At 63.8% G+C, this 12,709-nt stretch overlaps 2 protein-coding genes across 2 annotated transcripts; one reads left to right on the top strand and one right to left on the bottom strand.

The window, feature by feature from the left end:
• Window positions 1-4,456: 4,456 nt before the first annotated feature.
• MRPS2 (mitochondrial ribosomal protein S2) lies at window positions 4,457-7,377 on the bottom strand. Its single transcript, XM_047093792.1, has 4 exons — window positions 7,338-7,377; window positions 6,943-7,068; window positions 6,152-6,281; window positions 4,457-5,575 (listed from the first exon to the last, which is right to left on the bottom strand). Exons 1-4 carry the CDS (start codon window positions 7,375-7,377, stop codon window positions 4,990-4,992), a joined length of 882 nt encoding a protein of 293 aa, XP_046949748.1. The 3' UTR covers window positions 4,457-4,989.
• Window positions 7,378-7,552: 175 nt separating this feature from the next.
• Window positions 7,553-12,105, top strand: PIERCE1 (piercer of microtubule wall 1). Its single transcript, XM_047093851.1, has 3 exons — window positions 7,553-8,229; window positions 9,032-9,110; window positions 11,732-12,105. The coding sequence occupies exons 1-3, from the start codon at window positions 8,072-8,074 to the stop codon at window positions 11,918-11,920; spliced, it is 426 nt and encodes a 141-aa protein (XP_046949807.1). The 5' UTR covers window positions 7,553-8,071; the 3' UTR covers window positions 11,921-12,105.
• Window positions 12,106-12,709: the final 604 nt, after the last annotated feature.

Raw genomic sequence — 12,709 nt, 5'->3', positions numbered from 1 at the left:
GGGGCCCTGGCTCGGGTTCTCCTGGGGCCGCAGCAGAAGGCGGGCGCCGCTGGGTGCAGGCGGCTCCTGGTCTGGAGGAGGGACTCCTGCTCTTGACGGAAATGCCGCCGGCTCTGGATGCGGCTTCAGTTCCGTTGCTGCTTCTGCAGCTGAATCTGCATCTTCAGATCCGAGAGGATCCGGGGCCGGAACCGCCGCTCGCTCCGGAGATGACGCAAGAGGAGATCAACATGCCTGCCTTCCGGACAGGCGTTTCCGAAGAAAGGAATATCCTACTGCCTTTTCCAGAAGCTCTTGCCCAGGAACCCACACCTGCACCTCTTCCGGACCGCGGTCCCCCACTGGGTGCTCTGAGGCCGGTCTTAGCTCCTGGTCCCACACCAGCCTCTGGGGGCTCCTCTCTGCCTGGCCCAGCAGCGCCCGGCCCCACACACCCATATGCGTCCACCGCCAGCCTTCCGGCCCCCAGCTCGGCCTCCGTGGACTCCGGCTCCTCAGGCCGAGTCTGGAGAACGAGGGCTTCGGGGGCGGCCTGGGTGGCATCTGGACAGGACGACCTTCCTGGCCATCTCCGGTCCCTGGATCTGGAAAGCCCTCGGTGGCCACACTCGTCCTGAGCCCACACTGGCCCACGCTGGTGGTTTCATGCACCTGCCCCTCAGTCGAGAAGAGGGAGTAGGCGTCCCCGCTGACCAGCTTCCTGCCGATCTCCTGAGTTTGCTCTGCAAAGACAGCGACCCGCAGCCGGCCCGGACGCATCACAGCCCTGCCCGGCCGTCTTCAACGTTCTGCCTTCACCCCCTGCTGCTTCCAGATGGGACACAGACCAGTCTGGGGGCTGACAGAAGTCCTCCGAGTACTGGTCCAGCCAGGTGCCCAGAATGGAGGAGATGGCACTGGAGGGAGGGGGGGGGCAGGCAGCAGAGTCAGCGGCCCGGCCTTTCCTTCCGCACGGCCCCCTGCGGGTCCTCCATCCAGAGGTCAGGCCCATCTGAGCACCCCCCTCCCCCCCACCACTGGCCGTCCAGGCAGGGGCAGGTCCAGTCAGGAGGCGGGGGCCTGGCCGTCCCCACGGGAGGGAGCCCTCCATCGATGGTGTGGGCACCCCTGCCTTCCCCAGGGAGGCCTGCCCCTCCCCTGTCTGTCCGGGGGCCTCCTGGCTACGGCGTAAACTCCAGGACGGCGAGGGCTGCCGTGTCTGCTCTGTCCCTGCCCTGGCCGCACACAGTAGGTGCTGCGTAAATGTGTGAGGAGGAGGGAACAGGCAGCGTCCTCCCGCCCAGCCTGCGTGGGCTCTCATGGCCCCTCGTCCCCAGCTCCTGCACCCATAGTGGCCGTACTGCCTCCGAGGCGCCGAGGGTCCCCTCTCCCCACGGACACTATTCTCAGGAACGCTGTGCTCAGTCCGGGCAGCTGGACTCGGGGACTGACGCGTGAGGTCGATGGGTGAGCAGGTGGCCCCCACACCTCCGCCCTGGGACCCCGGGTCGGGGCCGGGCAGGAAGGGCTGGGGTGGGCTGTCGGGGGAACCCACTCTCTCAGGGGCCAACCTCAGCCCCCGGCCTCTCTTCTGCTCCCCAGGGCCCAGGACCCCAGCCACGGCTGTCTGACTCCTTTCCTCCTGCAGGAGAGGCCCCCGCCCCTCGGCCCTCCAGTAGGAATCACAGCTCGTGTGGGAGCCGTGGCTCTGCCCGGTGCCCCGCCCCCGCCCTAGATGTCCCCCACCTTGGAGACGGGGGTCCTCCCATCGGCTCCCAAGTCCGCTCACTTTTTCAGTTGGTCCTGGGGTCCGCCGTCCTCGTCAGAATAAGGAAGGATGCATCCGTATCTAGAGGAGGCCGTGAGGGCATCACATCTACCGTACCTGCTATGATGTCTAGGGTTACTGGCTGACTTCTGGACGAGAACGGAAGCCCAGGAGGGTAGAGTCTGGTCTGGGGTATGCGAAGCGTCTAGAAGGGGCTCCGTGCCCACTTGTTGAGTGAACGAAGCCCAGCCAGCACCTTACAGACATCTGAGGGGGTTGGGGACCCCTCCCTGGCCACCCCCAGGATGGATCCCCCACATGCAATCGAGGGCGAGAGCAGCTTTGCCCCAGGCACGGGACACCCAGGCTGGAGGCAGAGAGGAAGCACGGCAGCCCCAGGCAACCCCCTCCGCGGGCCGGGCACAGGGTGGGGGACTTGTCCCAACAGTGGGACACGACCCCAAGTGGGGTGGTCCTCCTGACACCCAGGGTTCCCACGAGACACCTGAGGCTCAAAAAGGTGCCAGGAGGGGGCGGGGAGCCGCTGTGCTGCGCGGGGGCCGTGCTCACCCTTTCTGAGCGGCAGGTCCCAGGCCTCTTGGGTGGTGGCGTTCCTTTGGGAGGTGCACAGGGAGATGGGGACATAGGAGAGAGCACGGTCCTGGGTCCCCCAGCTGCCTCAGGGTGTCTGCACTGGCCGTCCACACCCTCTGGGTCTCATCCAGGGGCAGGGCTGGATCATTTTCACAACTGGGCTAGGTTTTGGACAAAGGAGGGACAGTTCAAAATACAGTGTAAAAATAATCCTGTCCACGTCCTGAAGTGGCTTCGCTAATCTTACGAACAGGTGAAGGGTGACTCCCACCTGGCCAAGGCTGGGGCTGGACGGTGGGGGTGGGGGTAGGGAGGAGCCCAGACTCCTTGGGTGGGGACTATGCCCCCTCAAGGCGCAAGCCGTGGGTGGGACCATGGGGAGTCACCTGGTTGGCTTCTGGGCAGGTGGCCTTCCGTGGCCGTCTCCGGGCCTGGTTGTGGAGCCCCCTCCGTACCCACACTCACCCCGAGCTCCTGGCCCTCACTGGTGGCATGGCACTTACCCTCAGCTTGGTCCCAAACCCACCCTGAGCCCGGCTCTCCCAGGCCTTTGCTCTGGTCCCCGTGGTCAGCTCCCTCGAGACCCCCGCTGGTCGGGGCACGGCCCCGTGTCAGGTCCGGTGGGCATGTCAGCCACCGCAGCGGCAGGGGGGAAGGGCTGGGCGCGACCCCTCCTCTCCTGACTCAGGAGCCGGTCCCCCAGCTCTCTCGGCCTCAAGTACACTCACTGTCTCCTTGGCCGCTCCTGGGCTCTCTTGGGGTTCGTCTCCAGGGTGGCAAATGTGGAGGTGCCCTCCTGCCAGGGTCACCTTTATGTCAGTTTACAAGTGGCCCTTAATCCCCCACCCCTGCTGTCCTAGAAACCCGAGCCTTTTCTTTGGGTTCTCATTGCCCTGAAGGTGCCCTGATGATTTGGGTCTGCGTGTCCCCTGAGGCATCCACTCAGGAGGGGGCACCCTGCCTGCCCTGTACCCCCCAGCACTCCCAGTACGGGGAGCATAGCGGTGGCCAGTCATAACTCCTGTTACCCCAGGGGGCGCCTGGGTGGCTCAGTCGGTTGAGCGTCCAACTTCAGCTCGGGTCATGATCTCGTGGTTTGTGGGTTCGAGCCCCAGGTCGGCCTCTGTGCTGGCAGTGTGGAACCTACTTCGGACCCTCTGCCCCCTCCCTCTCTCTCTGCCCCTCCTCTGCTCGCGCTCTCCCCCAAAAATAAACAGTCCAAAAAACCAAAAACAAAAACCCAACTCCTGGTAGCCCTGTTGGTCCTCACTGTACAGGTTCCAGGGGACCCTCAGGGGACAGAGGATGGCAGGGCCAGGCAGGCCGTCGGCGCAGCTCCTGTGGCACGCGGGGGTGGCGACCAGTGCCCTCCATTCAGCCCCTAAACCCGGGACAGAAAAGGGGCCAGGGCTGCCTCCCGTGTCTCTCACCGTCCTGCGCCGACCCAAGCTGCACCCCACCCCCCCGTGGCCTGCTTCTGGAGGCTGGCATGGGCTCTGTGCCACTGGCGGGCCCCACACGGGCCCCAGGAAGGCCCTGTTCACCGCATAGTTCTATATGGTGCTCATGTTCGAGGGTCTTGGGTCCCCACAGCTGGCCTCTCTGGAGCTCCAAGGGATGGGGGGGCCAAGCACTTCTGTCAGAACTCAGCAGGAAGTACTTGCTGGTGAAAGCCCAGGGGGGACCCCTGCACTTACCTTCCCATAAATTGCATTTTCGTACTTCAGGTGGGCAAGTGGGCGCCCCGTTCCCCGCACCTTGTAAATCACGAAGCGTGGAAAACGGAAAACAGCAGGGACCTCCACCACGCACCCCTGCCCCAACCCTGGAAGAGGCCGGGTGGACACCGGGCCCCCTCTTGTTGTCCCCGTGTGCTTCTGCGCGACGCGGGCTAGCACAGGCGGGCAGGTGTCCATGCACACGAGAGCGTGTGCGCCGTGGGGCGGCCTCACTGATGGGCGGGTCCCCGGGGGCTGAGCCCTCTCCACCTCCCACATCCACGTGAAGCTTGAGAGTACCGTGAGCTCCGTGGAGCCCACGGCGGTCTGACGGACGCCACGCTGGTGAGCAGAGGCACATAAACCGCACTGTGCAACCCACAGGCCCCAAAGCCGCATCCGTCCAAGTGAAAGCTTTATTTCCGTTGGGATCCTGCTGTCTGCTTTGCCCGGCCCGCCCCCTCCCGGATGGGATGCTCTGGGTGGCTGGCCCTGTGGCCGCCGGTTATAGAACAGCCCCAGAAACCGTGGAGGACGCAGCCCAACCTCGGCACAGTCTGGGAGACGATGAAGGGCGACTCGGTGGGAGGGCCTCCCCGCCACACAAGGGACTGAATTTAGGGTGTGAGCGAGGCTTTCCGGACTCCAGGACGAGCGTGTTTTCCGGACTGCTGGCTGCTGGCCCTCTGTGCACCCGCTGGGACCCACGGGTCTCGAGTGGAGCCCGGGGCGGGGGGGGGGGGGGGGGCGGCGGCTGCCAGGAGCCGTTACTAGCAGCAGGGTCAAGAGGTCAAGTCGAGGTCAAGAGCCACAGGACCGCGGCCAAGGACCGCGGCCGGGGAAGGCAAGGGGCTGCTGGCTCAGGGACAGGCGTGGCTGCCGCTCTCCTCGGGCAAGGGAGAGGACCCGTCGCCAGGAATGACCTAGGTCCTACGCTCCCAGGGAGGGCGGGTCAGCCGGCCCCCCGCCCCGGGCCCCCGGCTCCTCCTGGCCCTGCAGCCGATACAAGGCCTCCATATGCCTCCGCTTCTGCTTGGCCCGGTTGATGATTGTCTGGAAGAGCCTGCAGAAGAGGCGGACGGACGGGGGAGAGTCGTCGTTGCCGGGGACGGGGTAGGTGATGAGACACGGGTTGCAGTTGGTGTCCACGATGCCCACGGTGGGGATCTGCATCTTGGCTGCGTCTCTCACAGCCACGTGGGGCTCAAAGACGTTGTTGAGCGTGTGCAGGAAGATGATGAGGTCTGGCAGGCGGACCTTGGGTCCCAAGAGGAGCGGGGCGTTGGTCAGCAGGCCGCCCTTGAAGTAGCGGGTGTGGGCGTATTCGCCGCAGTCCCGGGCCGTGGTCTCGATCAGGTGTGAGAACTGCCTGTTGCGGCCCACAAACAAGATGATGCCCTTGCGATAGGCCACGTGGGCTGTGAAATTCAACGCCAGCCGCAGGTGCGCGGCTGTCTGTTCCAGGTCAATGATGTCCTGGTCCAGGCGACTCCCAAAAATGTACGGCTCCATAAACCTGCCGGAGACCCCACAAAGGCAAGGGTGAGCAAAGTCCACGTGGCCAATTCGGCGCCTTCTGGTCTGAATGCCCACCACCCGCCAGGGCCCTCCGTGGAGGACCCTCTGGGGCAACCATCCCCGGGGACGGTGCAGTCTGCAACCCGCAACCACGACGGCAGTGGGGGCCCCTGTCCGGCGAGTGATGGCCGGGAGGCAGTGGGGGTGGGGTGGGGTTCGGGGTGACCAGGACAGGCCTGGGCTACAGCAAGCCTCGGGCAAGTCTCCCCGCACCCACACGCCATCACGCGGGGATGCCACCGGAAGGAACGCCGCACACACATCTGAACGTGTGAATGTGCCACCGCTGCCTCCCTCGCCAGCTTCCACCCTGTGCCCCTGAGCACACAGTCCAGCGTGGGGGCCAAAGCGGAGTCTGAGAATAAACCCCTGCTCCTCCCCGGGGCTCAGGGGCCCCGTCTGGAAGAGGACGAAACGCGCCAGTGCAAAAAGGGCCTTGGACTCCAAGGATCCCAAGGCAGGAGGGTCCCCGGGCCCCGCAGGCACCACCACACCGGGCCCCCGTGTCTGTCACCTGTGCCGACAGCCTGCTTTGTGCCCCAGGTGCACCCGGGCATCGAAGAGGCTTCTCACGGAAAACAACTCCTTGACGTTGAAGAAGTCAGAGTGCTTGAGGGGCTCGTTGAGGATCCTGTCGTTGAGATCTGGGGTGGGGAGGAGAGGGTGCTGTGGCTTGCGGCCCCCCTGCTCCCAACCGTGGAAGGGAGGCAACGTGGCCGGGGAGGGGGAGGGCCAGTAATTCCAGCTGACCAAAGTGCCGGAGGCCACGGGGTCCTTTCCAGGAGATTGGGGCTGCAGCCAGGCTCTGACCCTGGCTTTGCTCCTGGGTAACCCTGGTCAAGTCTATACCCAGAAAGGGGAGGGGCCCAGGCCGGTCCTGGGGGTGCCTCCCAGTCACCAGAGGAAGGTCCCGATCAGGCATCCAGGGAGGGCTCAGCGGTCCAGAGAGCACCTCCCAAAGGGCCAAGCCACATGGGCCACCATTCGCTCTCCCTCCCCCCACCCGGGGAGGACAGTGGCCTTAGCCCCATCCTCAGATGAGAGCGGATGACAGGGCAGGGCAGCGAGGCACGAGCTCAGGCCACTGTAAGTGCACGTGCGGGTGCACCCAGCACACGGGGCTGCCGGGGGCAGGAGACGGAGGCAGGCTGCCCCTTCTTCTTTCCTGGGTCCGCACCCCTCCCGGCCTTCACACCTAATGGCAGGGCACTCAGAACTCCTCGTGGCAGACGATTCCAACCCCAAACGGGGGAGGCCAGGCGCGGTCCCCTCAACACCCTAGGCTCGCAGAGGAGCCGACCTTACCGATGCTGCCTTCGGGCTCCCTGACGGCGGGGGTCGCAGCGCTGGCCAGGGTCCTGCCGCTCGGCCGGGCCCGCCCCGGGGTGGCGCTCTGGAGCAGACGCGGCCGCAGCGGCCCGGCGCAGACACCTGGGGAGAGAGCAGGCTGGTGGCGCGCGCGCCCGGCCGCTGTCCCTGCGGGGGCCTGGGTCCCCGCGCGGCGGGCGCTGCGTGACCCGCAGGCCTGGGAGGCGTCGCGCCGCCCCCCGTCCCCACCCCCCCGCCCGCACCCCGCGCCCCTGCCCGTGCCCTCCCGCCCGGACCCGTCCCGCCGCGTCCCCAGGGATCCCGCCCGCGCCCTGTGCTCCGCGCCCCCCGGAGCCCCCCGCCCGCGCCCCCCGGCCCCCGCGCACGCTCACCCGCGCCGAGCAGGCGGGACACGGACGCGGCGGGCGCCATGGCGCGGAGGGCGGACGGGGCAGGGACGAGCTCTGGGAGCGGCGCTCCTTCCGCCGCCGCCGCCGCCAGCGCCCCGGCCGCAGCGCCGCCTGCCGGCCCGGAGGTGCCTCTGCGCGCCCCGCCGCTCGGCCCCGGGTCCGGCCGCGCAGGCCCGCGATGCGTGAGCCCCGGGCCCGACTTCGGCCCGCCGCCCGCCCGGACGCCACGGACACGGGAGGATGGAGCGGCCCGGCGGGGTCGGGGCGAGCGCGGGGTGTAGGGGAGCGCGTCCCCCGGCCCTGTCCCCCCAGCTCGCCCCCTGCACCCCGCACGAGCCGCCGTCCCCGTGGGGGCCCTCCTCACCTCGGGCCAGTCCAGCACAACCCGTCGCTCTCCCAGGGGGACTCCCAGAAGATTAGGCGCATCTGGAGTCTGCATTTAGAAGCCGGGTACGGGGCGGAGGGGATGGGGCCCGACGTCCGGGGCCGGGGACACCCAGGCACGCGGTAAAGCGGCGTGCGGAGCTGGAAGCGGGCCTTCTGCGGGTGAAGGCCAAGACCTGGGGTCCCCCGGCCAGTAGGGGAGCGGCTGGGAAGGCCGCGGGCGCGGCGCCTTTAAGGCCCGACCGCCCAGTCAGGTGACCGGGCCGTCGCCTGGCAACGGGAAGCCGCGCGGACCCCCGAGCTCTCCCACCGACGCCGCGGAGGTCAGGCTCATGTCCGAGGCGAAGCCCCGAGAGTGCGCGGAGGCCGCGGAGCCCCCGGCCCCGGAGGCCCCGGCCCCCGCGCCCCCGCAGAGAACCAGCGACTACTACCGCATAGACGGGGATCTGCCGGTCAGGTTCAACAACCCGGAGTGGTTTCGGGGCTACGGGTGAGGACGGAGTCAGAGGTCACCGGGCACGCGCTGGGGGGGGCTCCGCTCACTAGGCCCGCACACACGAGTCCGCGGCCTGGCCCCGCGCCCAGCTGTTGCCACCAAATGGGCGAGAAAGTCCTCCGAAAGCACAAGCGAGGGGCCTGCAGTCGTGCAGGACGGGCCGGGGTGGCCGGAATAAGTCCTACCTCTCCGGGCGGGGAGGCGCCGCCACCGGCACGCCTGAGCTGCTCATGGCTAACCCTGGGACGTTGGTAGCCCCCTGCCCTCCCTCACCTAGTCTCCCCTGCCATCCCGTGGACGGGGGGCTGTTATCCTGTCCCAGGACAGACAACTGGGGTGCAGAAAGGTGGTATCTCGCTCAAGCTCTGGAGGCATGAGACAGTCCGAACCCAGCCACTCAGTTCAACTCAGGGTCAGCATCAGAGACCGCAGGCGTGTTTTCTCTCAGAGGCTCCGGAGTGGACGACCCCCAACCCCCACCCCCACCCCCAGCAGGGTTGTGGCGGCTGAGCCGCTGCTCCTGACCTCCCTGCCTGTCCAGGAAGTGACGGCAGGTGCCAAGACCCTGCGAGGGTTGCCTTTAGGGCTTTGGCCTGCCTTGGGGGAGAGTAAGGGCAGGGGTGAGCCGAGGAGGCGGGGAGGGTGAACCTGCGGGCCGAGGGAGCCCACGCTCACGGCTGCATTGCCAGCCTGGGGCGTTCCCGACAGAGCTCCATCAAGCAGATGTTTTAAGGCCGTGGCTTGGGCAGAATTAGAATAAATGCACGGAAAATAGAGTGTGTTTCTCATCGGCCAGGACCAAGGAGCCTGTCTCCGTGTACAGGACCAGTAACCAAGCTTACGGGAGCAGGGCCCCCACCGTGCACGAGATGCCGGTAAGCGGGAAGCACGTGTATGTGGGGGGCGGGGGGGCATCCCGAGGAGGAGGCTGCAATCCTGGACTTCTCAAAAGGGCAACACATCGGGGGGGGGGGCTGTCCGGAGTGGCCCAAAGTTCCAACATCACAAAGGGGGAGGGGGCACCTCAAATCTTTTTGAAACAGGGCCGGGTAGAAATAACTAAGTGAATTTGGCCACGAAGTGTTTTAAAGATGAAAACGGGGGGCGCCTGGGTGGCGCAGTCGGTTAAGCGTCCGACTTCAACTCAGGTCACGATCTCGCGGTCCAGTCCGGGAGTTCGAGCCCCGCGTCGGGCTCTGGGCTGATGGCTCAGAGCCTGGAGCCTGCTTCCAATTCTGTGTCTCCCTCTCTCTCTGCCCCTCCCTCGTTCATGCTCTCTCTCTGTCTCAAAAATAAATAAACGTTAAAAAAAAAATTTAAAGATGAAAACGGCGCACGTAGACTGGCTTAAGACGTCCCCAAAGGCTGGCTCCTCTTACATAGACACCCCCCCCCCCCCGACCAGGCACCTTCAGGCAGTGAGTTTGGAAGCAAATAAGGGATCGGCTGCTTCCTTTTTGTAATAATGCCTGATGTTAATGAACTCGTGACCTTAAGAGGCAGTGCCGGCGAAAAACCACAGGTTGCAACGGGACAAGGCACATTGGTAGATCTGGGGATCCGTGTACTTTTGGGCACCCCCCCACCCCCTTTTTGAGGTTGACTTCACAGTTTGGAGGTCTAGAACTGCCTTCTAAAACTCCCCTGAAGTCCCTCCTGGGCCCAGGTGAGGGGTCGGATGCACCAGCATAAGCATCCCCTGGATACCCAGGACAGTAGGGGCACCCATTTTGGGGTGACAGTGTGGTTTTTTCCTTCAAAATAGTCATCATTTTAAAAGGTCTGGTTATATCGCTTATTTACGTGTTTTACATGGGGGATAGAGCTCTTGGGAGATTATTTGTCTAGGAAGTTTCCAGAGGGGCGCCTGGGTGGCTCAGTCGGTGAAGTATTCGGCTTTGGCTCAGGTCATGACCTCCCGATTCATGGGTTCGAGCCCCACGTCGGGCTCTGTGTTGACAGCTGGGAGCCTGGAGCCTGCTTTGGATTCTGTGTCTCCCTCTCTCTCTGCCCCCACCCTGCTCGCACTCTGTCTCTCTCTCTCTCTCAAAAATAAATAAACATTTGGGGCGCCTGGGTGGCTCAGTCAGTTGAGGGTCGACTTCGGCTCAGGTCACGGTCTCGTGGTTTGTGAGATCGAGCCCCGCGTCCGGCGCTGTGATCACAGCTCGGAGCCTGGAGCCTGCTTCGGATCCTGTGTCTCCTCTCTCTCTGCCCCTTCCCCACTCACGCTCTGCCTCTCTCTCCAAAATAAACATTGGAAAAAAATTGAAAAGAAAAATGATACCGCGAGGAAACCGTTCTCTGCGATACTGTAATGGAATCCCGCTGAAGCATACAACACGAAAAGTGAACGCTGATGAACTGAACGCCGTGGACTTCAGTGACGTGTGGATGTGTGGACGTCGGCTCAGCTGTCAGAAATGTGGCACAGTGACGCTCAGGGCGGCCATCTGTGCTCTGGGTCGGGGGGGCCGTGATGGCTATCTGGGAACTCCGCGCTCCACACTCAATTTCTCTGGAGCCCACAGCCTCTGCCCTGAGAAAAGACAGTCTATTAAAAACATGCACGGAAGCCGTTTCTCTTTGTCCCCGCTTCCTGCCAAGGAGACACAACAGCCAGCGATCTTGACAGGAGGCTAGCTAAAGAACAGCTCACCTGTCCAGGGTGAGCCATCTGGCAGAGCCCCAGGCCCCGGGCGCCCCAGGGTCACCCGATGATGCTGTGCTGTTGGACTAATCCCCACCACCCTAGCGCCTGCACACGGGAGCTCGGGCTTGTCTGGGTGTGGTCCTCACCGCACCCTCACCCCACTAGGGCAGTGCCCCCTCCGCACCCCTGCACTGGTGGGGCATGGGCATCAGAAGTGTGTTACAGCTCTACAGGGGATTCGCGTACGCACTCAGGGCTGAAACCCACGTGTGTCAAGTTTGTCTCTTCTCTGCAGAAGAGGAAACTGACATTCAGAGAGGTCCAGATGTGTATCTGGTGGCACGGTTGGTCCGAGCAGAACTGGGGTGACTTGGGGCCAGCAGTGGCTGTGCTACGCCCAGGTGGCCCGTAGGCGGTCCTTCAGTCCGTGCGTAACGAGCTATTAGTAAGTGTTCCCAGACGTCACCTATAAATTGGGATGGTCTGGGGGCTCCCGGGTGGCTCAGTCGCTGACGCGTTTGACTCTCGATCTCGGCTCAGGTCTCGATCTCCCGGTTCATAGGACGGAGCCTCGAGTCGGGCTCAGCACTGAGCCTGCTTGGGATTCTTTCCCACTCCCTCGCCTCCTGAGCGTGTACTCTCTGTCTCTCAAAATAAATCAATAAAATTATTTAAAAAAAAAAAAAGTAAACAGGGACGGCCTGGGCCATTCTGCCCACCCTGACGTCGCTGCTTCCTGGGAGCGGAGATGACATTTTCTTACAAATTCTTGTTCTTCTTCCAGAAATGCCCGATGACCGGCTGCACACCCCATTAATTCTTGTGTCCCCTTGCCACTTCCAGAAAGTATTTTACCCAAATTCGGGCAAGTTTTCCAGACAACTTGCGGCCGGTGGGATGTTCCGGAACAATACTTTCAACGTCTGCGTGGAGAAGAGCGTTGTGACGGGTCCCGACAACTACATCACCTCCTACGACCGCTTCAACTTCCACCCCAGCTACAACGTCAACAGGCCCTCCATCTGCGATTGAGAGGTCAGGGGTCCCCTGACACCAGCAGCAATGACCTGACACATTGTCCCCCGTCTCCCATAATTTGCCCAATCGTGAAGGTGCAGACTTCACTGCTTTCCCTGAAAATGTTTGCTCTTTACGTTAGGAAAACATGCGGACGGGGCAGTAACGTCCTACGTGCTCGTTTTACTTCTGAGCTGGGAAGGATGTTAGTGGCTTGACTTTCCATTAAAAAAGTCGCAGCATCCTGAATTCTGGACTCACCTGTAATCAGGGAACAGGACCGTGGGCTTCCTGGGACCCAAGTTTTGGCCTGGCACAAGGAAGGCCTGGGTAACCCCCACCCCCCTCCCCTGCCCCCCGTGTCTTTCTCGGCAGCCGTTTCACACTCCAGACAGATCCCGGAGTGGGTTTCCTGTTCTAAAGCGCCTTGGTGGAAATCAGGAGGGTGGGATGCCCTGCCTGGAGGGAGGACAGGGGCCGTGCGGGGAAGAAGGGCAGGAACACAGCCCCCTGTCCCTGACGCATGCTGGCCGGCGTGGAGTCCCCGGGGACATCCTGCGGCCACCGAGAGGGGCAGGGCCGGGAGGCCAGATCAGTGGAACGGGCCTGGCCAGCGCCTCTCGCGGTTGGAGGGGGTGATGTGTCCGTGGGACTTCTCCCTTTGTGTTCACTTCCAATGTTCAGTAAAACGTTAAGAAAAAACCCAGCAGGCAGGGAATAACGCATTTTCTGGGTGGGGCAGCAATGACAGTGCGTGCACGTTGATTTCTCTGCAGTCCTCAATCGATTGAGGTTTGCTAGGAT

The sequence above is a fragment of the Lynx rufus genome, unplaced genomic scaffold, assembly GCF_022079265.1.
Source record: "Lynx rufus isolate CCGP_SWC_20201006 ecotype Redwood Valley unplaced genomic scaffold, mLynRuf1.p SCAF_36, whole genome shotgun sequence".
Classification (NCBI taxonomy): Eukaryota; Metazoa; Chordata; class Mammalia; order Carnivora; family Felidae; genus Lynx; species Lynx rufus.
The sequence above is the reverse complement of the archived record's forward strand: the minus strand, read 5'-3'. Positions and strand labels throughout refer to the sequence as shown.